The sequence below is a fragment of the Streptopelia decaocto genome (genome assembly GCF_964273445.1).
Source record: "Streptopelia decaocto genome assembly, chromosome: Z".
Classification (NCBI taxonomy): domain Eukaryota; kingdom Metazoa; phylum Chordata; class Aves; order Columbiformes; family Columbidae; genus Streptopelia; species Streptopelia decaocto.
In genome coordinates this window covers 19,491,236-19,518,815 of record NC_138657.1, presented here as the reverse complement: position 1 = coordinate 19,518,815, position 27,580 = coordinate 19,491,236, and the positions used below count along the sequence as shown (strand labels likewise).

At 41.9% G+C, this 27,580-nt stretch overlaps 2 protein-coding genes across 8 annotated transcripts in view; one reads left to right on the top strand and one right to left on the bottom strand.

Moving 5' to 3' along the window:
• The window catches only part of PSIP1 (PC4 and SRSF1 interacting protein 1), a 36,594-nt gene extending 18,654 nt beyond the window's left edge, over positions 1-17,940 (bottom strand). The window contains exons 1-7 of one of the 3 annotated variants that reach the window (XM_082075504.1): positions 17,924-17,940; positions 14,154-14,241; positions 12,540-12,720; positions 11,389-11,465; positions 7,066-7,204; positions 2,923-3,039; positions 66-170 (exon numbers count right to left, since the gene is read on the bottom strand). In XM_082075504.1, the coding sequence (XP_081931630.1) occupies positions 66-170; positions 2,923-3,039; positions 7,066-7,204; positions 11,389-11,465; positions 12,540-12,611 (510 nt within the window). In that variant the 5' untranslated portion in view covers positions 12,612-12,720; positions 14,154-14,241; positions 17,924-17,940. Of the gene's footprint in view, positions 1-65; positions 171-2,922; positions 3,040-7,065; positions 7,205-11,388; positions 11,466-12,539; positions 12,721-13,207; positions 13,480-14,153; positions 14,242-17,923 lie in introns of those variants that run through there. The other 2 variants (XM_082075503.1, XM_082075502.1) reach the window with 2 other exon arrangements.
• Positions 17,941-19,497: 1,557 nt separating this feature from the next.
• CCDC171 (coiled-coil domain containing 171) overlaps positions 19,498-27,580 on the top strand; it is a 155,420-nt gene continuing 147,337 nt past the window's right edge. For 2 of the 5 annotated variants that reach the window (XM_082074302.1, XM_082074300.1), the window contains exons 1-2: positions 19,500-20,028; positions 22,921-23,084. In XM_082074302.1, the coding sequence (XP_081930428.1) occupies positions 22,984-23,084 (101 nt within the window). In that variant the 5' untranslated portion in view covers positions 19,500-20,028; positions 22,921-22,983. Of the gene's footprint in view, positions 20,029-22,920; positions 23,085-27,580 lie in introns of all 5 variants that reach the window. The other 3 variants (XM_082074301.1, XM_082074299.1, XM_082074298.1) reach the window with 3 other exon arrangements.

The following is a 27,580-nucleotide window of genomic DNA, read 5'->3' as shown; positions in this document are numbered from 1 at the left end:
TAGATTCACATCAATAGACATAATATTAAAATGTTCCATAGTACATAGAAAGAGCTTTCACATACTTCTTTATTGTTTTTTTCAGATGGTAGATCATCTTCCTTTGAAGCATCCATCTCCTTTTCTTCTGTTTCAGCTTCTGAAGGTAAGTTATCCCCTTTAGGTGATAACTGTAAAGGGAGTCAGAGAGTGAAAAAAAAAAAAGGCATTAAATGGTATTTCACAGTGAAAACAGAACACACGATTAACCATCAGGCTGCTTTTCACTTTAAATAGTTCAAGTCTGTAAATATATCTTTTCTGAGGCACACATTAAAAGCCTAAGACAGGACCCTGTTCTCCAGTACATGATTGCAGACAGTTGTCAGAATGGGTCAAAATACAGCCACGTACTATGGTGAAACTTCAGTTCCATTTTGTGTTCATGATAACATAACTACATTTTTTTCACCATATCACCACAACATGAGTACTTCTAAGCCTTCATTCCAACATTCAAGATTCATCTGGATCTTTGTTTATCTACACGTACAGATGGATATCCGAGTTACCGAGACTATATTTAATGAAGACTATCACCCTGCTAAACAAAGACAATGTAGTAAGCAAGACACTAAACAAGATGGTTTATGTGTGACAGTAGTTAGTGATAAGCGGTGGCATCTAGTCTTTTTTTTTCTTCATTTTTTTAACCTTAAAATAATAGGTTTTGTTTTAGGTGAGCAGTTAAGACTTGAAAAATCAAGAGTATGTAACAACTTATTTGAAAATAATTAACATTTCCTTGCAGCCTATGTATATGCATGGTTTTGGATCTTCAGTTCATTGTCTCAACTTTAGTATTTTGCCTTGTCCCACTTGCAAGCACCTTTTGTGAAATTCTCTTTTAAAGTAGCTAGAGTTGTTAAAATTTCAACACAGAATAAAGCAACTCAGGCACAAGGGTTTAATGCAATATTTCTAATTACTTGAAGACATGTAATATCACTCAGTCTTTTTATAAATTACAACTTTAAGACAGAAGAATCACAGGTACACTAAAATCACAAGAAACCAGAGTACAATCACAGGTTAAAAGAATGTTCTAGCTACATTTGTCTCACAAGAAAAGGAGCAAGAGTAAATTTCCTCCATATTGTGCCTTGAACTGTAACTGATGGGAGACTAATTACAGAAATCTATGTAAAAGAACCCAGTCAGGAGCTTCCATTTGATCTTTGCATTTTAATGGCTCTTATGTCTCACTGTTTCTCTTTCCCAGAGCCAGCTCAGGACAGCCTGGAAATACTTTTTAGGAGAAAAAGGAAGCTTAAGTCAGTGCCATTCTCACTAGCACATGCTGCTTGCTGCATAAATTCAGTGAGGTAAACTGATCAATCAGCCCAGTTTAAAATAAGGTTCCCCCTTGCAGTAGCAAATACTGGGGAACCAATGCCTTTACCAGCAGGATGCATGGGCAAGAACAACACTGTTTTTACTAATATGACCAGGAAATTACATATTGAAGAGCACTCCTCATGTATAGCTGATAGAATGCAAATCACAACTGACCCACATGTGGAAATACTAAACTAGGGAACACTCTAAGCAGTAAGAAGTTGGGAGAAATTACCCATCAATAACTGCAGTTTTCAACTCAAGAAAACAACTCTCAACATCATCTATCAGTGTATTGCCAAAGGTCTTTTTTCCTCTTGAAAAAAACCCACAAAACACTACAAAAACATAAAATCCCACAAGTTACTACAGCTACTAGACACTAATCCTACATGAGGAACATCAACCAGATATTTAACACATTGCAAATCTGTCAGTTGGAACTGTGAATCAATACTAAAGGGCAGCCAGCTACACCTACAGAAGAACTACATTAAATCTCAGCAGATACTAAAAAGGACAACCAGAATTGTCTACTCAAAACGGTTTCACAATTTAAGGGCACTGCTCATCCTGTAGAGTAGTTATTTCCAGAAATGACTTAAAAATAAATGAGATACCATAAACTTATCAATCCCATCTGCATGACAATTTTTGTCTTTTTAGGATTCTATTTTCCTTAAAAAAAACTGAGAAGAGATGACAAACAACATCTCTCCCATCCGATATGAAAAATAACCCCATAGTGAACAAATCTAAACATCCAAGGGCAGAGAAAGTTCAAAGCAAGTGTTCTACACTGTTAACATAATGTGTACAGTAAGCTAGGAAGGTTCACAAAAAGCACAAGTAAGCTGAAACACAGATATTTCACAGAAATGCATTTTCTATTGCATATTTAAAGAAAACCATCTTGTTTCAGAAGGATTTTAAGGTATGCACACATTTACAAAACAAAGAAGCTAAACTGTCTATATAAACTACCGTATATCAATTTACTCAGATACTTTCCTGACTCAGAGTTCAATTGATACAGCTATGAAATCCTTTCTATCCATTTATATCCTAATTAGTTCATCAGGAGTATGGCCTAATTCAACCTTGTAATCTGTTCAGGTAAATACAATGAAGAACCCTTTCAGCCCAGACAGAACCCAAAGCTCTGTTAGGCTTTTCAACAAAAACTGTTGTAATTGAAAGAGACAGTCATACCTGCCCATGATATTAACAAGTCTCCAAAAACAGAAAGGGAAACTTAAAGCTAAACCTTGATGATCACCTCTTCTGCCTAGGAAGTACTGTATGAATTCAGTTTAAGTGTATTACAATTTAGAAATATAGACTGGCCAAGAAAGCAATTTTCAAAACCACATACAGTACAAAAGAAATACAGAAGCACAAGAATACTACTATATGTACATCTGAAAAGGAGCAAAGGCAAAGCAGTTACAACAGTAAAATGCTGTTCAAGCACTTCAGTAAAAATTTGGCAATACAATTTTGACTTAAAAACATTTCTGGTAGAACAAGAATTCATTCTCTTACTTTTGGGATAGAAGACTTTCTTCTTTTGGCTCCTGCCTTTTCTTCACTCCCCTCAGGAGGCTCCTGACTGCTTTCTTGAACTGTTTCTTTGATAGCAGTATTAACAGCTGGATGGGACTTTAATAAAAAAAACATCAAAAATGACATCTAAATTACTTCCTGAACTACAGAATAACGAAACTGAGGTGTTCTGCCACCCGTACATTGCCAGGGAAAACATCATTCTAAGGAAACCTGCATTAGTACTGCAAAAATACTAAAATGTATCTTATTAATTTCCACACTTTTCAGTTTAAATTGCATTTTCATTATCAAACTTTCAAGCTCTAATGCTATGATTGCTGTATTTTTAGTGTGAAAATAAGCTATGTGAAATTCTTCTGATGTATAATTAAAAAAAAAAAAAGATTTTTTGGTCAAAGACAACTTGTGATGCTACTGTCAACAAGTGCATTTTTAAATAAGCTATCAATCCTAAGTGAGCCAACTATCTGTTGGGTGAAAACATAAGCAGAAAAAAAATATATAATAAAGGCAAAATAATGTAAGCTAAAAACATGGAAACAGAGAAGGTAAAGACAAAATTACTCTTTATTCTGTTACATTGTGTATAGCAGTCTCACTCTTAAATACTAGCTCCTTCAAACAAAGCTGGCAGAACTCTCCTGACTCTTTAATTTTTCCCCCACTGAGGAAGTGGTTTTGGATTTAAGCCCTAGCCACAAGCACCCTTATGCCCTCCGCCTCCCCTACTAGCTGTTACCAGCAACATCTGCAAAGTATAAATACTGCTTTCAGAACATTCCAGCCAGTTCTGGCAGTTAAACAGAAAAACTTGCTCTCAGAAGGGCTTACCAAGACAAAATATGCCCAGTAAAAGGACAGGAAAAAAGGGAAAAAATAGCAAGTGAATCCCTTTATATGAATAGCTGACAAGTCTGTCACTTAATCTTGTATCCAGAATAAAAGCTTAATTTTGCCAACATCTCTATGTGAGCACCCACTCCCCTCTGACCTTACCTGCTGTGTGCCCAAACACAAAATTATCTGCTCACACCCAAGTTTTAGGCTCTGGCAACTAGACTGTCCTCCCTGCTACCGTGCTTAACTCCAAGAATCTTTTTTAAAAATCAAAGAATTGTATGTGGACCAAATACAGAGATCAAGGAATACCTTAAGATATATATTCATTCACTGCAAGACCTCAGCTCGAAAAATTTGTCCATTTGCCAATGTGTACTGAATACTGCAACATATTAACAGGCTGTAACACACTATTCTGCTTTAAAGTACTGGAAAAAACAGTGTCTTCACTCATCAGTACACTTACGTCACCTCTTCTCTCAGTCTTCCTAAGCAACTACTTGCCTTCACCCGGAGACCACCGGCTGCCCGCCCGCTGCGCTCCCGCACCCGCCCGGGACCGGCCACAACCGGCGCCAGCTGGATCGGCAACGGACCCGCCCAACAGCGCCCCCGAGCGAGCGGGAGGAGCCACTGAGGAGCGGAGGGGGCCCGGAGCGGCTGGGGAGGCGGCCGAGGGGCTGTCCGGGCACCGGCAAGAGGCCTGAGCAGGGGACCCGGAACACTGAGGCAGAAGAGGCGCCAGAGCCCGGGGGACGCTGCAAAGCAAGCTCCCGCCGCCCGAGCAGAGGCGCAGCAGGGACAAAGGGCACAGCTCTGAGGGGACGGCAGCCCGTGCCCAATCCGCTGAGCAACAAACAAGGAACAGCAAAAGCAAAGTCGCTGGGACACACCACTTCAGCCTCCTGTGCTGCCACCGCATCACCAAAGAGACTGACAGGGATGTGCGGTGAGGGGGCTGGAGGAAGCTGAGGTGTGTTTCTGTAAGGGTTTATCTTTGTTTCTTGTTACCACAACAGGTAACAAAAAACTTATGTGAATTGGCTAAATCGTGCCAAACTGGCCTCAGAAGCTAATTACAACCACTCTGCTACCCTTGAAACAGGTACAAGCTTCTCCATAGACAATTTTATTGGGAGTTTATCTACAACAAGCACTCTTAAACTTCCTTCTGCAATGAAGATCTAGAAGTCCTACCCTTCAAAAAACCCTTAGCTGTTAATGAAGACAGCCACAGAGACTGTTATCAAGCAGACAAGCATCCTTCTCATATTACTAGGATGGACAAACTGTGCACACTTGTTCCTCCAGCTTTGAGAATACGATGCTAAAGGCAGCATCCTCATGAACAGGAGAGCTGCAACATAGCCAAACACCAAGGAAACTAACAAGAACATGAAATAAGCTATCTCTGAAGTTTCATCACTGTGAGCTGTATGTTATCTTGTAAAGTACTGTATAAATAAAGCTCATTTCAGCATATAAGCTGGAATGAGTAAAACAAAAACTAACCCAAATATCAAAGATGTTCTTATTCTTGAAAAAGTAGAATGTTCCTCCATCATATCTATAACCTTTGGCAGAACAGTAACATAATAGTTCAAACGTAAGAATTAAATCCAAAACGTAGTGCTTGGTGAAAAAACATGGAAGATCCATGACTGACTTGATATCAAAGATGCTTGAAGAAACTACTTCTGAAGACGACCCTTACTGGCAGTTTTATTTCAGATCCAGTAACACTTACTTGGCCTGTTTTACATCCTGATTTATTTTATAGAATGTCAAATATAGCCTGTGAAAGAGCTATCATCCAAGCTGAAGTGAAGTATCTGAGTGGAACTCAAAAGATGGAAAGGACCACCACGCAGAAAAGCTGCTAGACTGAAAAAAACTGTATGTATCTCTAGGCAGCATGTTTTCAGTTTTTCGAAGTGGGCACATATTTAGGAATGTCTGAGATGCTATGAAAGCAACCAGGAATGCTGCTTAATTAAGTTACTCATTCCTGCTGTGAAACAAAATATTAGAGAAGCTTGCTACTGTTGTTTGTTTATAACCAGATTTTCACCTTGTTAGAATGACTGGTAACATACAACTCAGTTACGGTTCACAACTGTCTCAGCCATCCATAGAATCTCTACTAAACTGTCACATAAAGAACAGCAAGAAGGTATTCCAACTCATATTTTACAGTAGCAGAAAGAATCTGCCCCTTATTGATACAGTCCTTCCCATTGTGATGAGGACATAAGCATCTTTCCATATCCCAGAGCAGAAAAAGTGTACATCTGGAGTATATAATCTTATACTCTACTTCAGAAACTCCTTAACTCTACCCACTTTCTCCTCCAAACTAGAAACACAGTGACCTGGGATATCTTATGAAGCAGGGATTAACTGGTGGTGAAATGGCAGTCTGGCATGTCACGTAAGAGCAGCAAGTAATACCAAGTGAGACCAATTCATTTTTTATATTACTGCAGCATTGCCTAGAAGCCCTAGTATGTGATCAGAGTCCAGTGTACACAGCAAAATCAAAAGGCTACAAAATGTTCAGAGCATGTAGACAAAGACAAAATGAGCAAGACAATTTGTCTTCAGATTAACTATGGACGGGCAGCACTGCATACCTCCAGTTTGAGCTTGGAAGATTTACCAAGAGAGCAAGAAATTCGGAACTACTGGCAGAAAAAACTGAATCAAACAAGTCATGTGACAGTTTGGGGGCAAAAGGCAAGCATTGCATTGCTTCCAACCACTAGAAGGAAAATGCATTAAGACAGCGGGTACTGAAATCTTACAAGGATATTTGTGGAAAAAAGCACTTGGGTTTAGAGGACAGAAAGAACTAGTGACTGAGATTCAAAAAAACTAACACATTGCAAGTGTAGTTGTACAGTTCCACAGATAAGTATCCTAGGAACAAATACAGTTATAAGTATAAATAAATACCTATAGAAAAACTTGATGGGTACTGTAAAAAGCATTTAACTTTTAGTCTTGTGCTCTGAAAGTGTCAACATGATCCTGCATGAACTTACTGTAATAAACTGATATCCCCACTTAAACAACGCCCCCATCTCTGTTATGCTATTAATGCTACAGTTCAATTAAAAATAAAAAAATTGAAAACAAAAAAAACCCCAAGAACAGTCTAACCCGCACATGAACGACAGTAATAATTCATTACCCTACAGCAGAGAAACGCTCATTGCCTTCCTCCCCCCACCCCATAAGAATATAGCAATAAAGATTTAGAGATTCTGCACAACTCACCTGTTGATGAGAGAACTTCACTTTGGGATTGTTGTCAATTTCCCACAACCCTTCATTAAAACCCTTTCTTTTATTTGGTTTGCCATATTTATCTTTATTTTCAGAGTAAGGGAATATGTCCTTTGGTCCCAAAAATGCCCTTGAGAAAAGAAGGAACAAAAAAGAACAAAATCTCACATTTTAAATGGTTAGTCTTTTCAGACAAGAAGTAACCGCCAAATGTTATTAAGATATTAAATTCATTACTACTGCAACAACTAATTCTGCTACATAAGTGTCTTTAGTTTTCTCAACTGTTGCCATCAACATCCTGAATTTTCCATCACTGCCACCACACATACGGACATCCTCCTTCCCAGGATATTGAACGTCTGGGCAAGAAACAGCTGCATCTTAAGATTGCAGTTGATAGAATAACCAACTACTCTGAACCAAAACAATTAAAAAAATAAGTAGTCTGCAAACAAACAGAAAGAGCAATTGCTTCCTTCATGAAAAAAGTCAGGCTTTAACATTAAGAAGAAAGAATCCTTGACTCTGGACAATGTAAGGCAAGAAAAAAGGAGATTTAAAGGAGATTAAATGGCTCTAAGCTAAGAAATAAAATCTTTCCAAGTCCTTAAATTGAATATAATCCAGTTAAAATAGAAAATTTTGTATTTTTTAGTGTATTGGACACTAAAACAACACTTCAATACACTTACTGTCAATGTCTTTGTAAGTATGCTACGTAATCCAGCATTAATTCAGTAGCTTTCAGTGTGTGACAACAGGCCCTCATCACTTGATGTATTAAACTTAACCAATAAAATCTTTAGACTGTTCTTTAAGCTTGTCCCCCTATCTTTTTCTTCGTGAAGTACACTTATTTTTTTTTGGTATTTAAGCTACTCTCATAGTAGAAGTCTTAACACTGCCTGCATATCTCTGTCAGACAAACACTCCTGCATAGTACTACCTCTGCTGTAATGTGCCTAATGCTTTCAGCCTAGTAGTTTTTCTCATGTATTGAAGTCACAGTATCCACACTAGTAACTTCCTTAAGTTAGACTCTGGAAATAAGGTAACATATTGCGGAGAACCAATACTGTGGTTTATGCTGAAGAACATCAAAGACTGCTTAATTCCTGCTCTCCTTTCACAACCTTTCAAGTTAGGATTTCACTGAGGCTACCTATAGGCTGCTAACAGAGAAAAAACAACACTTTGGTGGTACATTGTTATTTTCACTCAGTGCCTAGGCACAGCTTTGTCTGATTGTATATTTGTTAGACTCAACTATATGAAAAGTTGCAGATACTTGCTTTCTAACCTGTAAGCTCATGGAAAAGTTAAATAGATACTTATAAGCTACACTCTCCTATTTTCTTCATCATCTTTAAAAAATCTACTTGAAAATTACACCCTTCTAAACAAACAAACAAAAAGGAACATATCATCATCTAGAAAGCTTAAGCATTTCCTACTCCAGCAGTAAAACACTCACCTATGCGTACAAAGTATTAAGTAAGCCACTGTGGCAGATGAGACTGCCAATCACCCACCTCTTTGTTATACATGATTAGAGGAGGATTCAGCAAGTGTGGGAAAAATGCACCTGCAAAGCCTAATTAACCAGACCATAAGGACAGAGAGGGAGACAAACAAACTCTGAGAGACAGAAAACAGTAAATATTGCATCCCTTCTTTCTTAACCCCTGAGGGGAAGCATTTTTCCAAAGTCTGTAAGCCTCTACCCACATTGCTGAGGCTTTGAAGAAACACCAAGAACCTGCTACTGTAAAAAAGCCATGTATTGTACTGGGTTGCTGCAGTTAAACCCCAATGTACCAAAAACAAAAAGGAACAAGAAAAACAAATGAAGAGAGATTACACTAATACACAGAGTCCAGAAAGCAGAGTTCAGTATGACCTTCTGTTTGTCAGTGACCAACCAAAATTTTCAGTGACGTCATTTACTGGCACAGCAGACACAAATAAAGCTTTTATTAAACTAGTATCTATTTTATTACTCTCTTTTAGGAAAGGGCACTGTTGCTGCATTAAGACAGCATAGAAATAAACAAAACAAACCCCAATCAAATTCCCAAAGCATTTATCTGTTCACTGCACCCAGGTGGCAACACATTTAGTTGTGTTTTGACAAACCTTAAGAGAAAAATCAGCAATGGCAACCAAAGTACAATTTTATATTTGTTTATAGTAATCTGCAAAGCTGAACTAATATTATTCCTAAAAATAAGGTAAGAATTATTCCCAAGCAAGTCTTGTTTTTGTTTTTCCCCATAGCTCCTCCTTTCCTACTGTAACTGTCCACACAGGTAGAAAACATCATCCTTTATACAATACTGTCAGGGAGGGACTCCGAAGTTAGTTTTAGGCAGACAACAAGGTCCAAAACAGGCTTCTATTCTGCCCGGGAAAATCCGGGAAAACAACCAATTAGAAACGGGGTTTATAAAATCAGTTAGTACCCCGATAACATAAAATACAGATTCAGATATCAGCTTGATGAGATTATTTGGGGTGGAGCAAAATAAGAATAATGGAGATCCACAGTGTACATACACGTGGCTCACCAAAAACAACGCCAGAGCCATCACTGACTCCAGGAAACAAATACACCCACATGTCTAGTGAGGAATTATATTAAGAATATACGCTTGCCTGAATCTGGCAAGGAATTATTAAAGAAAATACATGTGCTTAAATATAAGCATGGAATACACTCACGTGTCTAGTGAGGAAAACACCCACCCAAGCAGTGAGGAATTACTTAATACACTCGCTTATCTGGCGAGGAAATATCTAAGTTATCACTCACCCACACGAGGAGATGAGGCAGTCCCATTTTTTGGGAGGTTACCTTAAGACAGCGTCCCAGTCCTGGGTGGGGTCTCAGCAGCAGCACCCCCCTACTGTGGCTGGTGTACCACCCCCTCTCTCGACTCTGGCCTGGATCTCACAATAAGAGCCATTAACTTGCCCCATTGCAGGAGATGGGGGAGGCGTTGGGGAAGAGGGGGTTGTGCACACATGCAGCTGCCATGTAGTTCTCAGCGGAAGGGGAGTGGGGGGAAAGTGTACTTCCACAAATACTTTTTAGCATGATTAAACTAATCATCTGGATTTTTAGAGTTGCCACTACTTACAGTAAGGTAGGCTGTACAGGTAGTGTCTAACTGTGAACAGGCATGTAACTTGAACTATGAGAAGCACAGCAAAGATAAAGTTTACCCAATTTATTTTAATTCCCATGAACAAAGTACAGAAAATTGTTAGTTCTACCTCATTCCTGATAGATCACTAATTGTCACTTAAACAGTGTCAATAGCCACAAACCTAAACAAAATCACATGCCATGGAACGGCATTCTCCTTTTCCACCTGATCTGCTCCTTCCTATTGTTACTTACAGGTATCTGCTGCAAGCAACAATAAGTAAAATCAAGAAGCAAGGGAGTTTCACCTGTTACCACTCTAAGGAGCACAACGTAGGTGACATGCTTAAAGAACAAATGCTACAAGACAGCCGTGCCATGGAACATACTGTACCTTGCAATGTATATTAAAGAGGCAAGTTTATCTGATGTTGTATGGATCTCTGAAACATAGTAACCCTGAACCTACAGCCTAACAAAAGCCAGATCGCAGTAAAACTTTTGTAAGAATATCAAAGAGTGAGGAACAGACACTTCAAATTTATCCATGTAAACTACAAATTAAAAAAAAAAAGACCTCCAAACCCAAGAACATCTTAGGAGCCTAGGCTAAGTTTAAAATCAGCCATGATGTTTCTCAAAATTTGCAAAGGTATTTTTAAAGCTTTAGATAAGGAGTTATTTCTGCCTCCCTCAATCTGCATCCCTGAATTTATTTAAAACTTCACAAAATCCCAGTACAATCCACTATGACCCACATTACCAAGGGCAGGATCAAAACAATACTGTGTTTTCAGATATTAAAAAAAACCAACAAAACAGCTGAGGGAATGAAACAAAGATAAAGGCAGTATATTTGAGAATATATTGCTGAGAATTTTGAGGATATACAGAACCATAACTAAAGTCCATTACTGAAGAAAGAAAAACCTATCAATCCCACCACTGTGGGTAGGATTTTTTATTCTTCTGATGAGGAAAGTATATATGGTATGGCTGTGGTCTATCATTTCTTTGCATAGCTTAAACAAAAGTCTTGTCAAAAGAGACAAATTTATAAAGAGCTAGGCTGCTACTGTTTAAAGTACACTACTTTCAGGCAAACTGTTAACTTCTTGTCACAGCATTCTACGATGAAAAAAATATGACCCTTAAATACTTACGTCTCATGGGTGCCAAAAAAGAAAATCGGCATTTTATTTGTAGGAGGTTTTACTGCTCCATCAGGAACTTCATCCACCTAAGGAAGAGACAGACCATAATTAAAGTCAAGTAACAGTTAAGAACAGTCATGGGGCAAATAAGTAAAAGTGTTAAGCATCAAAAAAAAGAAGAAAAAAAAGCCACAGAGAAGTCAAGCCAGACCCACGTTCTTTTTTTAACCATATGTTAAAAAATACAGCAGAACGAATGACAGTACTAGCAACAAGAGGAAGTGACAGCACTTCTCATGTTACAGCAACACTGTCTTTTTAAAAGGAGAGATGTAATGTGCTACAGGTAAAAACCACAATTCAGTTCCATGCAAATACCATCCCTCGTTGAGCATAAGCAATAGCACAACTTCCTACCCTTACACTGAGCTGGTAACTTGCTGAAGCCCAAATGTCAAGTGCTACAAAAAGGAAATGTCAATAAACTTTTTTAAAACCAATTCTTAAGACAGCATCTTAGCTAAGTATCTCATAATTGGTCTTTTATCTACATTCCCACAACCTACAGCAGTCGCAGAACTTGCCATGCTTCTTCCAAGGGAGCAGGGAGAATGTGAAAAAGGACTGGACAACTTATCACAAACACTTAGCTTATTCTACAGAAAGCAGCATAGAAATAGCTGACTTTAAAGCATAATCCTGCAATAACTTCGTAGTTTTCTTTTGTCAAACAAAAAAGAGGAGTTATTTGGGAACAGTATTTTTGTACAGCTAGGTGCTCACACAGCTCTGGCATCACACCACTATACAGTGGTCTTCAATTCTAAAAGCTGTTAATGCTAATCAGGACAACTAACGACTACTAGAGAGGGCCATTTGTTACAGCAGAAGCGACTTACAGACAAGTGTAAAGCAACAGCAAACCAGAGCACAGGTTCTGCAATGTGGTTCAGAAGTTGCTTCCAGCCCCGCCAACACTAGTGTGCCCTCCCTCGCACGGGAGGAGGCTGGAGGAGCAACACCGTTTAGCCGCATTGCTCTCCACAGGTGTCTGAAAACCCTCCCTGCAACACAAAGCCAAGGCAGCGGGAGGCGGGTGGGGGAGAGCGGGGCGCCGGTACCGAGCAGGAGGAGGGCGCTGCGGCCCGCGGGATGCTTACCCTGGCCGGCCAATGGGGATAACCTTTCATCTTGGCAAAGATCAAGTCTCCGGGTTTGAAATCTCGGCTCATGTTTTCTCACCGACGTGACGCCCGTTGCCGCCGGGTGAATTGGGCCGAGGGGAGGGCTCTGCACCGCCGGCCCCCGCCGCCGAGGCGCTGCCAGCCGCCCGAGGTACCGCTGCCGGGATAAACACAGCGGGGCGGGGGAGCGGAGACAAGGACAACACAAGAGGGGACATCAACACCGCGTTCCGCAAGGGCGGCGGGCCTCCCGACCGGCAGCCGGGAGCACCGCGCCGCGCCCGCCACTCACCCCCGCCGAAAGCCCCCGGGGAGCACAACGGCCGCGCCCGCAGCCCCCACCCGCGGCGCGTTCGCGGCACCGACGCCACACGCATACCCACCCGGGCCAGGCCGCACGCAGCCAGGACGGCCTGCCCGCCACTCGCTCGCTCGCCCGCCCGCCCCCACGGTTCGGCTCTGCTTGCCCGCTCCCTCTTCCCCAGTCGACGCGGCTCCCACCACATGGACGCACCGCCCGCCCGCTCCCCACATATAAGGCGCGATGGCGCGGAAGCCCGGGAGGAAAACTCTGCCTGCCCGCCCGCCCTCTCCGCTTCCCTCCCGCCGCGCCAGCCGCGGCGGCCCGGCGCCTCGCTACCCACCGCGCTGGCGCCCAGCGCGCTTCCCGCCGCCCACCTCCGCCTGCAGCAGCAGCCCCGCCGCAGGAGACACCGCCGCGCTCCCTCCTCCCGCCAGGCGGGCGGTACCAACCGGCACGCCGCAACCGGGAGATGGGGGTGCCAGGGTAAACAGCGCAGGGCCTGCTGAGAACAGATGGCTTGGCTTCTCCCGTCTCCGCGTCTGAAGGCGAATGGGGGCAGCCGCGAGAAGAAGTCGTTCGCCCGCCCGCCCCAAAGCAGGGAGAGAGGACGAGCCTCATTCAGTCGCGCTTCCCTCAGTTATGGAAGTGGCTCATTCCTCCTTCCGCGGGGGCGGGGCGGCCGTGGCGCTGCGAGATGGCGGGAGGAGGGGGAAGAGGAGGGTTTGGCGCGGCCCGGCGCAGCCTAGCCCGGCCCAGCCCAGCCCGCCGCCCTCTGTAGCAGCGGCGGCTGCAGAGGGCGGGATGAGGCGAGGCAGGGGCACTGCTGTGTGCCGCCACGCTTCCTCTCGCGTCCCAGGCCGCGGCCGGCCCCGGGAGTCAACCGACCTTCTCCCCGCGCTCCCCCGAGAGTGGGGTGGCAGCGGGGGTCACAGGCGCCGGCGGCGCTGCCTCGCTTCCCGCTGGGACAGGCCTGGCCTGGGGCCATGCGCCGCTTCAGTCACAAGTACTCCCCCAGAGGCGTTATCATCAACGCTTAAGTCGCTGGCCTTGAGCTGGGGCCCTTGCCGCCCTTCCCGGCTGGGAATGTCGGCCCATTCACAGATGGCAAGCAGTTAATGATCACGGCTTTCCTTTGTAAAATGGACGGGGCTTATGTTTGTCCCCGCCGGTCCCTTTGTGTTTCTCCTGCCCCACATGCGCCTTTACAGAGGCTTCCGGTTCCCGGACTTGTGATCCCACATCGCTGCCGACCCTAAACCCACTCGTGCACCCCGGGTGCTCCTCACCTGCTTTTGTTTCTCTTGGCTTCACCCAGCGACCAGTACCTGCTGGAAAGTAAAAATGTGGGAAAGCAAGATGTGCAGTTCCAGACACCTGGATGATAAAGGAAGATCAATACTAACATGACCATCTAGACGGTCAAAGAAATAATACTAACATAGTCAGATCATAATAAAATATAAAGGGCCTTGGACAGATTGTATTGAAGTACATTTCTCATAATTGTAAAGAGTTATAGCCCAGGCTCATGAGAATGGTATCCTGGGCCGGATAACTGCCTCCAAGTGCATGGGATGTGTGAATGTCCTTGGGCCTGGTCTGTGAATGAGTGGAAAAAAAAGTAAGACAAACATCATATGAGTTTAGTGTGTTTTAAGTAACAATTAGTGGAAAAACATCTTATGTAAACATCTTAGTCCAGGCCCATACCTGTAAATCCTATAAATTGTCAACGGTGAATAAAGAAAGCAGCCTAGGTCAGCTCTCTGCTTGGCCAGGCTCTGTGCTTTTTTCCAGAACAAGATCTCTGTCTCTGCGTGAATCTCTGTCTCCATCCCAGTATGCAGCATTCCTAATCACCGCAAGCACCCCTCTCCGATCGCTATGGCCCTGTCTAAATGGTTCCACTCAGATACACCGTATGTTTGTGGCTGACCCGGGTGCCAAAATGAGCCACAACCTGTAATAGTGGTGGCATAAAAAGTTACTTCGTACACAATTATGTTGTCTCGCAGGTGCAGACCTCACCATTTCGTGCTTGAGAGCTTGTCCTTGGAGCGTGGCCTGATGCACAAGTCTTACAGGCCAGTTTTCTGCCAGCTGCCATGCATGCTACTTACAGAGATAAGCCTGTCTAAGAAGAATCTACTGCTTTCAGTTTTGATACTGAAACTCTAGTCAGGCCCAAGACAACTACTGTAGCTGCCACAGTGCAAGTTGTGCTTTATTCTAGGCTGTTTTCTCCTCAAATGCAAAAAAGGTCATTTATATATGTTAACTGCAAAACTTCACTCCAGCGGTGTTAAGCAGGAACAAACTGCAGTTTTTCAGTCTTTTAAACCAGTCAAATTTGGGTTATTTTCCTGGAGGTGGTGAAGTTCATATATCTGACATAAATACCAAGTTTCTACAGGCTTAGACAAGAGCTCATCAGAAAATAGAAGGTCATCAACATATTAAGACAGGAAAAAAACCTTTCTTCCTATGCACAAGTGGACAACTACTTGGGGCAAAAGTTATATTAAAACAATAATACTCAGGTAGACTGTACATCTCAAATTGTTTAGAGAAAGATAAAACTTTGAAAGTGGTAGAAACCATATCTGCATTGGCAGATAGGTAAGGCTTTATTTTGCTGTACTGAATCATTCCTATTTCAGCAATACTTAAAGTTTCATATTTTTTCCTAGATGAGGAAGTGTTGACTACTGCAAAAACTGTGTATATTAATATTTTGCTATGCAGGAACTGACAATCTGCAGAGATTCCCTTAGTGAAGTCACTGCTCTGTTTAATCATATAGTTACCTTTGTCTTCTGTCTCAGATTGAATAAGTTCATATTTTAATTTTGAAGCAATGCTTTTGGAATCTCTTGAGGACATTCAAATTTTCTCAGCCTTCAGAAACAGTCTTTTGAATATGACATTTCTCAGGAATCAGAAGTTTTGCACTGTGTATCAAACTCAGTGAAGAGTACTGAAAATACTTATTTTTTTCCAAATTAAGGAAGCAACTCAAGATGACTTTGTTTCATACAAAAGTAGGGTGTTCTTCAAAAGAGACTAATGTGACGAAATCATTTTTTAAAGATAAAGGAAACAAAGCAAAATTTTATTTAAAGGGTGAAAAGTAAAACTGTTTGAAAAAGTTATATTTTGTGTGTAGTCAGGGTCATTTGTACATATTAAGTAAATATAAGATTGAAGACATGCTGTTCAAGTGCACACACAACAAAAGGAAAAAAATATGTGTATTTTGCAATCCAGACATTATACTTGATAGAAAATAACATGCCATACTAATGCTATTAAACTTTAAGTACCACATCAGCATTTCTTAGCAAGCAGCTTCATTTTGAGTGACAGAATCTGTAGAGCTTCAGCGCGACCTGCCACCTGATGCTTGAGTAAGAGATCAGCACAGTGATATGCATTAAGTTGTTACGAGCCATGAATGAATTTTGGAGGTGAAAAATGGTTCTTCCTGTTGTACGTCTTGAGCTTGCCTGTTTGAAACAGCCGTTCCGACCGATTTCCTGCAGATGTGGGTTAGGTCCACTGTGAAGCATGCTGGTATCCTGTCTGCAAGTGAAACAGTTGCTTCTTGCTCCGCCCAAGCCAGAACCTCACTGAAGCACCATGCTCTCTACTTGTTCCTGAACGTCGAACCCTCTTTCTAAACACATCATGAATAGGTTTCTCTGGACAATAAGAAATAAGTTAATGTTAAATTCGATGTGTGATACAATTCTGATTTCTAAAAATGCTCAAATATCACAAATATATGTAGGTTTTAGACCAAAATACTCCTTGAACTGTGAAGAAATACCAAATACAGCATATACATGAGATGTATTTTGCAGTGTAGGAAGAAGGAAAGGTGTTTGTTTAGCTCCATGCATGATGCAGCAGTATTGCATCTAAAGTAATTTTTGTGACTTAAGGTAAAAAATGATACATGTGTTATTTTGGGCAGATAAATTCATTTTATTGGTTCAGTATCTGGTAAACTATTATGGTGCCAAAACCTATCAGAACTTACATGGTGTTAAACCTCTGTGGCTCCTTCCATATTATCCTATGGTTTGTATTTCTTCATTAGACAAAGCCATTTTTCATCATGTTCAATTTTTAACTACTCATCAGACAACAGCAGAGAGGATGCCCTGGTTCACTACTGTATTTTTGATCAGAAAAAAAATGCCATGCTGTTATTAAAAGAACTGCAACATAATGTGTCTTCCAATTTTGTGCACCTAGGTGAAGAACTTATTTGATTTGGCACAAGACACTTAAAATGACTGCATGATGCAGAAGTAGCAAAACCACCGCCAGAAGCCAGTTATACAGATCTGGTCACAAGCTAGAAATGAAGTTTTAAGACTTATCTCTGAGGATGTAAAATATTATGCAGCTTTTTGTCTCTTGCAGTTAGAACTTCCATCTGTACCTTGGAGGATACCAGTATCAGGCCATACTTCATCACACATATTGTAAATTCTTAGCCTAAAGTGATATTTTTGCAGCTACAAACAACAGGAAACAGTCTTGGAATAAAAAATTGTGGGGCAGCTTAAATGCTATGGCAGTACTTGCAGTCACAAAGTAAGTCATGCTGACATGTAAGTGAAAGCAATTAGCTGTACTTTGAATTCAGTATGAGTGTTTTCCTGTGTAAGGACCAACTGGAGCTCTGTGGTTAATATAAGCTGATTTTAACTTTAGAAATAGCTACCTTTAGTGTAATTTTGCTCCTATTGGGGAAATCCAATTAGAAGAAAAACCCTAAGGATTCTTATAAATATATATACTTAAATATAAACGGATAGTATTACTTTGTAGATTTTTTGACATTATAAAATCTGAAACCTGTCGATTAAAAAGTCTGAGCTAAAGAAAGGTTAAGACTTCATTCTGTTTGTTTCCAGCTGTTGCATCCAGATTAAAGAGTTATACCAAAGCTGGGGAGTGGGTTACCAGGCTAAACACAACCTAGAAAACCTGAGGACAGGTAATGCAGGACAGCTCCCCGTGGTGATAAGAAAGCAGTACTTACATAAGCAGCGGCAGAGCACATGCAGTCTGTCAGACAGATGGGTGCTGTGTATCCCGTGCTGAAGAAATGCAGCACCTTAGACAACTTAGTTGCACCTTGCTAGTCTTATGTGTCCAATCTTCACATGTCTCCACCCACACTATTACTTGGGGCCAGCTTTGATAACAGTTAAATTATGCAGTCCCTCCTATAGGCAATGATATTTGAGTTTCCTACACAATATTTTTTTTTCCTGTATTTCCATATGTGCCTATTCTGTGTACTGTCCATTAGTATATGGTTGTCTTTTAAGTGACTTGTTTATCTTCTGGAGTTGGTGTTCTTAAATAATCTGGTCATTTCTGAACTGCATGTTTTCTAAGATTAACCCGGTAGTTTGTGCATTATGTATTTTCCTATATAACCTGGTAATCTGAGGACATTGTGATACATTTTTCTTCTTCAGCTGCTGACCAATGTTTTCCTCTGAGCCTATCATACTGGTGCTTTTGCAAGTGTGGTTAGTGATAGCTTTAATACAATGTTACTTATGCAAGAGGACCCAGATTTCTCATGCCCTCCAGAAATTCAGGTAACGTATCAACAGTAAAAGAGTATGTGTAAAAAGTACCTTTCAAATTGTTACTAACATCTTAATGTGTATCTACTCATGACAGTATCAGTGGTAGCAATTTAACATGTTAACTTAAAATGGTTTTAATTCCCTTCAGCCTGTGACACACTTACTAGAACACCTTGTCGACTTTTCTAGGACATTGTAGGGTGGATTTTATTCAGCTGCTTGTGCTGCTGTTGTTTGACATCACATATTGTTATATATGAGGCTTAAAATCTCTCAGGTGGGATGTTTCATAAGAACCTTCCTGTTTGTGCAGTGAGGCAAACAGAAGGGGAGCCCGGGTAACCTTGTTACCCACTTCCCTGTGTTGTGATGTTGCCCTATGGTCTTTCAAAATCATTACCCGTTTGTTTTTCTTGATAATCTGGGTGAAGAATGTGCTGCCCTGTATTTGAAGATATCCAAGTCTCACATTAGTTGTTCAGTTTAGCTCCCTATACACACGTTCCCTATCACCTATTTTAGGGACTCAGAACTCCCTTGGGTAGCTGTGTGCGCGCACACAGAAGCTCCAGTGGCCCCGGAGCCGCGCCTGAATGGGACGAGCCGCAAGTCCTCAGGGAAACGGCGAGCCGGCAGTAAACACCGCGGGGGCGCCGGGCGCCTCTCCTCGGCCTCCCCAGCACTGCCGCCCGCCCCGCGCAGGCCGCCAGCACTGCGGCTCCTCCTCCCGGAAGGCTAGAACCACCCCGGCCGGCGGGTGGGCAAGGACGGGCCACAGGCTGCCGCGGCGGCGCCCCCGCCCGGGCGGCAGGCGAGGCGGCAGGCGAGGCGGGAACCCCCGGCGGGAACCCCCGGCGACACCCGGCGGGGTGAGACCGCCCTGCTCCAGCTCCCGCTCCCGCTCGGCGCATGCGCCGCGCCCGCCGGCGCCCAGCGGCGGCGTTGCCAGGGCCCTGCGCGCGCTCACCCGCGCTGCGTTCCCCACGGCCGGAAGCCGTTCGGGAGGCCCCGCGCGCGGCGGGGCGGGGCGGGGCGTGACCGCGTCCTTTCCCCGGGCCCTAGCGACCGCCCGGCCTGGCGCCCCGCGCACGGCTCGGATCGGCCCGGTCGCGTCCGGAGTGCCAGGGGCCGCCTGCCGCGGCACCGCTCGCCCCTCTGCTCGGGCTCCGGCGGCCGCAGGCTGCCTGCTGCTCAGCCGGGGCGGCGAGAGGGCCGGGGGGCCGCTCTGCTGGCGGCGCTGTGTGGACGGAGCGCCCGTCCGCGCCGAGGGAGCGCCGTGCTCGGTTCCCGCCGGCCGCGGTGTTTGGTTGGCCGCCTGCAGCGGCGCCGGGGTGTCGCTGGAGCCCCGTGCTGAGCTGCCGCCGGCGCGTCGGTCCGGGCTGCCAGGTACGCCGGCGGCCCCCGGTACCGCGTGTGCTGGGACGAGCGGTGTCCCGGTGTGAGCGCAGGCAAGTCACGGTGCTGCCGTGACTTTTAGCTTGCCTAAAATTTCTGGCCTGCGTTAACGAAAATCTAGTGATTCTGTCAGCCGAAACAACTGCTGGTGAGTTTTTATAGGCTCCAGTGCAGATATGTTTGTTACGCCTGGCTTCCTGTGTATTAAAGTAGAACATCTTAATGACATGATTACATTTATTGTGACTAGTCTCAATCAGAGGGTGGTTTGGGTTGGAAGAGACCTTAAGGATCATGTAGTTCCACTCCCCGCTCCCCCCCCCCCCCCAACCTGGGCCAGGGACACCTTCCTCTGGACCAGGTTGCTCAAAGCCCCATCCAACCTGGTCTTGCACACCTCCAGGGATGGGACACCCACAGCCTCGCTGGGCAGCTTGTGCCAGTGCCTCCCACCCTCCTGGTGAAGAATTTCTTCCTTGTATCCAATCTAAATCAGTGGCCTTGCTGAAGAGTGATTGAGGGAACTGGGGCTGTTTAGTCTGGAGAAAAGAGACCTTATCGCTGTCTACAACTACCTGAAAGGAGGTTGTAGCACGGAGAGTGTTGGTGTCTTCTCCCAAGTAGAAAGTGATAGGATGAGAGGAAATGGCCTTAAGTTGCACCAGGGGAGGTTCAGATTGGATGTTACGAAAAAAATTCTTCACGGAATGGGTTGTCAGGCATTGGAACAGGCTGCCCAGGGCAGTGGTGGAGTCACCATCACTGGAGGAGCTTAAAAGGCATTTAAATGAGGTTCTCAGGGACATGGTTTAGTGCTAGAGTTAGGTTAGGCTGTGGTTGCACTTGATGATCCTGAGGGTCTCTTCCAACCAAAATGATTCTATGATTTTAAGTTAGTGTGTTCTAAGTGTATTTAGAAGTTTATGAGGAGTATATGACACAAGTTTTGTAGGTAAAACCCATCAAACATATTAACTCCTCGAACAAATAGTGTTTCCATGCCACTTGAATATATATATATATATATTTTTTTTTTTTTTTTGTAAATGAAATAGCATGCTTTTGGAGTGTATCCATTTGTGTGGTAATGAACTAGCTGTTGATACGTGACTTAACAGAGGAAGGTTGTGTATTCAAAGTCGCTAGCATACACAGAAAACATTCTTTAGATTTTTTTTTTAACCTCTATGTAACTGCAAGGTAATTTCAGTAAGTTTTAAAACTGCAGAATGATGTGGATGTGACAGTACATTTTCATTATGCTGGAAGACTACGATATTTTTAATGCAGTTATTTTTTGTTGAGTAGAGTTAGCGGATTCTATTTTTCAGGTGAAGAAACAGTTTTCTGATAAAATTATGCCTTTTTTTTTTTTTTTCTACTGTACACTATGAGATTTTGGTGTAGGTTGCAATAAAACTTAAAAGGATTTTGTGAAAAACTAGTTTTTCAGTGTTCTGATGTACATCTTAATGTGAAAACAGAGCACAATTGATATAGTTTCCTATATTCTGATCTCACAACTTTTTATCCAGGCAATTGGTCTTTGTTGAGTACAATGCTACAAACACTCTGTCAGGATTGTTCTTCTCTCATGTAAAGTTAGAGTTTTTAGTTTGCAAGTTACTAGTAAGTTGATGGGCCTAGCAGTTGTACCACAGACTTGTCTATACTTTGAAAATCAGGTCTTCAACTGTTTTCTCAGTTGAGATGGAAAGAAAGCTGTATTACTGCTCTAGGAGTGTGAGTGATAGTTTTATGGTAGTTACGTGTTTTGGGGCTTATGAACATGTGTACCAAGGTGAATTGTGATGGATAGATCTTAAAAAAATCACAACTGATACTTTCAGTTTTTCTTTATTACGAAACTGAAGCGAACTTTTCATCTTCATTTTTCTTCCCGTATTACTCCACTTTATTTTGAAGATACTTTGGAATAACTGCATGTTTGAATAAAAAGCAGAATGATAATCCTGGACACCAGTTGTTGTGCTTTTCTGAAAAAATAAAAGAAAAAGCTTTTAGAAAGAATACATTTATTCTTCTTGCATGTTCTATTCAAATTATAGTTTGAAGCAGAAATGCATTTTTTTTTTCTTTTCCATATTTCTAGTGCAGATTATTAGCTATTGAAATGAAAGACATCAGTTTATAGTTAATATATTACACCAAGTACTTCTATCTTTGGTCAGTCAGAAATAGATTATAGGAAACACATGGCTGCAAGCCAGAGATGGTAAAGATGGAGTCCAGGCTAGTTTCTTGTTTTGGAATTTAGTAGGATGTCCATCTGCTGTGGAGTGCTGAAGCAAACCTTCATGGCTTGTTAGTCTTGATGGCTGAGTAGAGCTTATTCTTCCTGTTACCTTGCTTTAATTAATGGAAATAATTCATTTATGAGCTTGATTTTCAACTTGAATTACATCTTGGAGGTTTTTTTAAGGTCCGTGTTATAAATACATTATCTATATTGATTTATTTTCATTAGTGACACTAAATTAGCGAGTTTCTTTTACAGATGAGCTGAGTTATAATTCAATTTAATATTCTTCCCGTATACCCCTAAATATTGCTGATATATCTAATACAATAAAAATATGCTCAAGGAGAAAATTCCAGGTTTATGAAACAGTTAGACTTGCTATGTTAAAGGCTGCTATTAGCAAATCTTGGATGTTGACCTACTTAAAAAATCATAGTACATGCATTTATCTCCAGTAGAATTATTTTAAATAGAAAAAAGGAGTTTATGATCCTGTTAGGAGAACTGAGAATGTAAGGGGAGCAGTCTATGCAAACATAAGATTTTGTATTGACATACTTGTGAAACCCCTGGCAGCAGATATTCTATATATTACTTTTTGGTCTACAATATTCAGGCTTATAGGACTACCAGCACAATTCTCTCTGACTAAAACTGATGTCAAATTACAGTTAGTGGTAATGGTTCACACGACACTGTTTGGTAACTGTTTGTGAATGTTAGTAAATTGTTCTTTTATTATGTCTCCAGACAAACTAAAGCATGTCTCTATTACAGCGTTCCATTTTTTTATGATATGGAAAAGAGTATTATCTGAAGATTGTCAACTAGAAGTATTGTATGGTCGAAGATGATGTTCATTCTCCATTCTTAAAAAGCTGCATATTGAACGTCATGAGTTTGTCCGCTTCGGTCAGCTACGCTGCCACGGAAGCTAAATGGTGAGCTTCACTTCTGTATTGTCAAGTCTAGTAAGATGGTTCGTGTTTTTGTGGCTTGTTTTCTAAGTCCTGAAATTACATAATTCAGACTGAAAAGAACGAGATATGGTGTGATATATGCAGGCTGTGCCATGTCCATGTAGTCAATAGATTAAATTACATACTTGAAGGGCTGCATAGTGTCCATCCCATGTGCAAGAATTCCCACACGACTGTGGGAGATGTGACATAGAGGGAGTTCATGTCTGAAATTTGGAACACTGCATTAGTTGAGGTGGTAGAGGAACTGTGAGAGCTACTTGTCACTGTTTAAAGTCCGATTATACAAATTTGTCAGTTATATCTAGAAACGGCAAAATTCCATGAATATGAATGTTGGTTAGGAAATCAGGCATCTGACTACTTCAGCTGGGGAATTTTAGCAAGATTCCACTACTAGGTAATACATGAGATAAAATTTCTCTCTGTTATGAAATTACTCTGTTTTCTGCCAGATGTAGGAAAAAAGCTAGTGAAAAACTTTTTCTGCGGTGTTTTATGTTCACTGTAACTAGCTGACTGTGAAGTGAATATGAATTTGAAGTTTTTGAGTTACAAAAAGTCATTCTGCAATGCAGAACTCTCAGAAACTGTGTTGCTTTCTGATATGCTTTCTTGAAGAATCTTAAAATACCACTAAAAATGGTGTCTTAGAGAAAAACTATAGTTTCATGACTACTCCTACACTCATACGGTCCTAAAATTACGTTCAACCCTTTGAAGGCAACTGCAAGGCTGATGGCCCCCCCCCCCCCCCCCGCCCAGGGAAAATGAGTTTGACACCCCTGCCGTATTTGGTAAAATACCTATTTTAGTTCAAAACCACTGGTTGATGAAATAGTAATATATGAAAATGGAAGTACAAAACATTCTCTGAATTCCTTTAGTCTGCAAATCATGCGTGCTGTGAAACTTTACAGAGATTTTGTGTGGTTGTTTTGTCTTCAATTTAAGCTTCTGAGAGCTTTATGCTGTAACACTTCTACTTGTAATAGGTAGTGTGAAGCTTTCATAAAGTATTGCATGTTCTGGTGACACTGTGATGATTAAAGAAAACATCACAGAAATAAGAATTCTTAAGACCAATCTCTATTTAATTTAAAAATGTTTGAGTAGACAAATTAATTAAATGGTTAACACAGTAATATTCCCTCAGTTGTTTTTTCTTTTAAAGTAGCTGTTTCAATTTGATTCTATACTAAGAAAAAAAATAGGGATTTCAGTTGTATATTTTCAATTTTTCAGTAATGTCATTGTGAGTTTAGAAGCTGTTCAGAAAATATTATTCTAAAAGGTTGTTTAATGTTTTTTTCCTAGTAGTTATTGTTGTGTCTTAATGCACTTACACACATTTTTATTTCTATAGTGTCCCTGATTTTCTGTTACATGTGATGTTTTGTCACTTGTGCGTGTTTTTTTTTCCCCCTCCCTCCCCACAGTGGTTCAGTTAAGCCGAACAGTTAATCACAGAGTTAAGTTTTCCACTGATTAAGTTTTATTGTGTAGATATCTTCATTGTGCTCTTTTTTTTTTTTTCCTGGATAATTAAGAGAGGAGTTGGAAGGAACTGTTTTCTTGAAAGCTAATTGCCATACAAACAGATGTAATTTACTTAAGATTTAAAGGTTTTTTTTAATTGACTTTACAAAAAGCACTTATTCCATTTTTGCATTCAGTGTGCTATCCGTGCAAGAGCTATTAAACCAGGTTTAAAGAAGCTAAATGGCCTCCCTGCTGCCTGTAAACTGACAAGATGCTTACCCTTTCCATAACCCTTGTTTCTTTGCCCTAGTCCTCCCCAGTTTTAGTTGGGGTTCTGTTTTAATCCCTAACCTGTGCTTTACTAACTCTGGTGCTATTTGGCCTTTAGCTATCTTTAGTTAAGATTGATGCTTCTTGTACTGTCTCTGAATAAGATGACTTTCTTTTCTCTCATCTCTTTTTTTCCCAGCCCCAGAAAAATAAAGGTCTACCAAACCTGTTATATGATATCCACAATCAAGCTTGTTGTCAAGGTTTGATTGCAGGGTGACAATAAACTGTAGCAGACGCTTTGTTAACCCTCTCCCCTTCCTGTGCCACCCTCCCTTGCCCCCCCTTCCCGCTAAGTAAGGGCAATAGGAGGGCAAAGAGAGGCAAAAGAGAGAGGACTTGCAAGTTGGAAAGAATTTTAAATGTTTTATTAATGCTACTAATAAAATAGAGAAAATAATACAAAATATACAAAACCAGTCTTGGAATTCCCAGCAACTCAGCACCTGCTGCTCCAGCCAGCAGTGCAGGCACCCGGAAGTCCTGGGTTGGACTCTGCAGCAAACCGGAACTGGATTCAAGGATGCAGGGTCTTTCACTAGGCCTCAGGTTTGCAGGGACAGCAGGCAGGGTCCTTCCCGGATGTCAGTCGTAGTCGAAGAAGAGAAAAAGGAACAAGACCCTTGTGATCTTCCACTTTTATATGAAGTATCATGTGAATGGGATGGAATACTTAGGTGGTCAGTTTTAGTCACCTGTTCAGTTTGCTCCTTGCCCCTCTTACTTACGGGACATGCATCACTATCAGTGACCTTGTATTCCATTACTATGTCTACCAAAACATGTATCCAACCTCAGAAAACTGCAGTTACTAAGAAGGGCTTAGCTGAAAGAAAAATTCACTAAAAGAGAGGCTGGTCTTGTTTTTAACAAAACCAGGACATTCCACCCCTTGTTACATACCATTCATGGCATGCTTAGACCTTATCAATACAATCTAATTAATTACTACTACTGTATATATATATATACACACACATATACACATATGTACGTATATACATAGATGTAATTCATCATTGTCTTAGTCCATGGACCATCCTTTTGATAAGTTCAGTAAGTTCATTTAGTTAATGACTTTAAGCTTCATTTATCACAACAGTCTCCCAGAGCAGGAAAAATGGTATATGTAGTGCATCTCATGCCCACAGTTTGTGGGTTAAAGACGTCAACTTAGAAGAAGTTGTCAGGTGCCACTTGAAGAAGCTAGCTCTGGTTTCATCACCACTGTCTTAATCTGAAAGACACTTATTGAACACGGTTAGTATGGCATATAGCATCATGTAACAATTAACATCATGCAGTTCAGTATTGAATATCCTCACCTAAAATCAATCCCCTTGAGGTATACACTGAACTTCTTCATCCTTAAGCATCACCCATCAAGTGCTGCCAGGCCCTTGGGCAAAAACAATCCCACGAATGGGCTTGCCTTTGCCTGAGGCAGGACTAACCCAGACTATCCTTCCTAACTTATTTTTCATGTGTACTGCAGGGACTTTATCTCCTTCTACAGTATGTAGAATTTCTGATTGGGCAGGCCCGGCTTGATTGGTTGATCCCCTAGTGTTGGCCAACCAAGTAGCTTTTGCTAAATGTGAATCCCAGATTTTAAAGGTTCCACCACTCAGTGCCTTTAGTGTAATTTTTAATAAACCATTGTACCTTTCAGTTTTCCCAGAGGCTGGTGCATGATATGGAATGTGATACACCCACTCAATACCATGTTCTTTGGCCCAATTGTCTGTAATACTGTTTCCGAAATGAGTGCCATTGTCTGACTCAATTCTTTCTGGTGTGCCACGTCGCCAAAGGACTTGCTTTTTAAGGCCCAAGATAGTATTCCAGGCTGTAGCATCGAGGACTGCATATGTTTCCAACCATCCGGTGATTGCTTCCACCATTGTAAGTACATAGCGCTTACCTTGACAGGTCTGTGGAAGTAGAATCTAATCAATCTGCCAAGCCTCTCCATACTTATACTTTAACCATCGCCCCCCCCATACCATACAGGCTTTAACCATTTAGCTTGTTTGATTTTGGTGCATGTTTCACATTTATTAATAACCTGTGAAATAGTGTCCATAGTTAAGTCTGCCCCTCAATCACAAGCCCATTTACATGTTGCATCTCTACCTTGAGGCCCTGAAGCATCATGGGCCCACTGAGCTAGGAAAAGTTCACCTTTATGTTGCCAGTCCAAGTCCACCTCAGCTACTTTAATCTTAGCAGCTTGATCAGCTTGCTGGTTGTTTCGATGTTCCTCGGTGGCTCGACTTTTAGGCACATGAGCATCTACATGACGAACTTTCACAGGCAGGCTCTCTAGCCGAGCAGCAATGTCTTGCCACAGTGTGGCAGCCCAAATGGGTTGTTGCTTTTCTTCCGTTGCTGTAACCACCCCCACAAGGCATTTGCCACTATCCATGAGTCAGTATAGAGATAAAGTATTGGCCACTTCTCTCGTTCAGCAATGTCCAAAACCAGCTGGAGGGCTTTCACTTCTGCAAATTGACTAGATTCACCTTGTCCTTCAGTGGCTTCTGTGACTTGTCATGTGGCACTCCACACAGCAGCCTTCCACCTTGGATGTTTTCCTACAAGACGGCAGGATTCATCTGCGAACAGTGCATACTGCTTTTCAG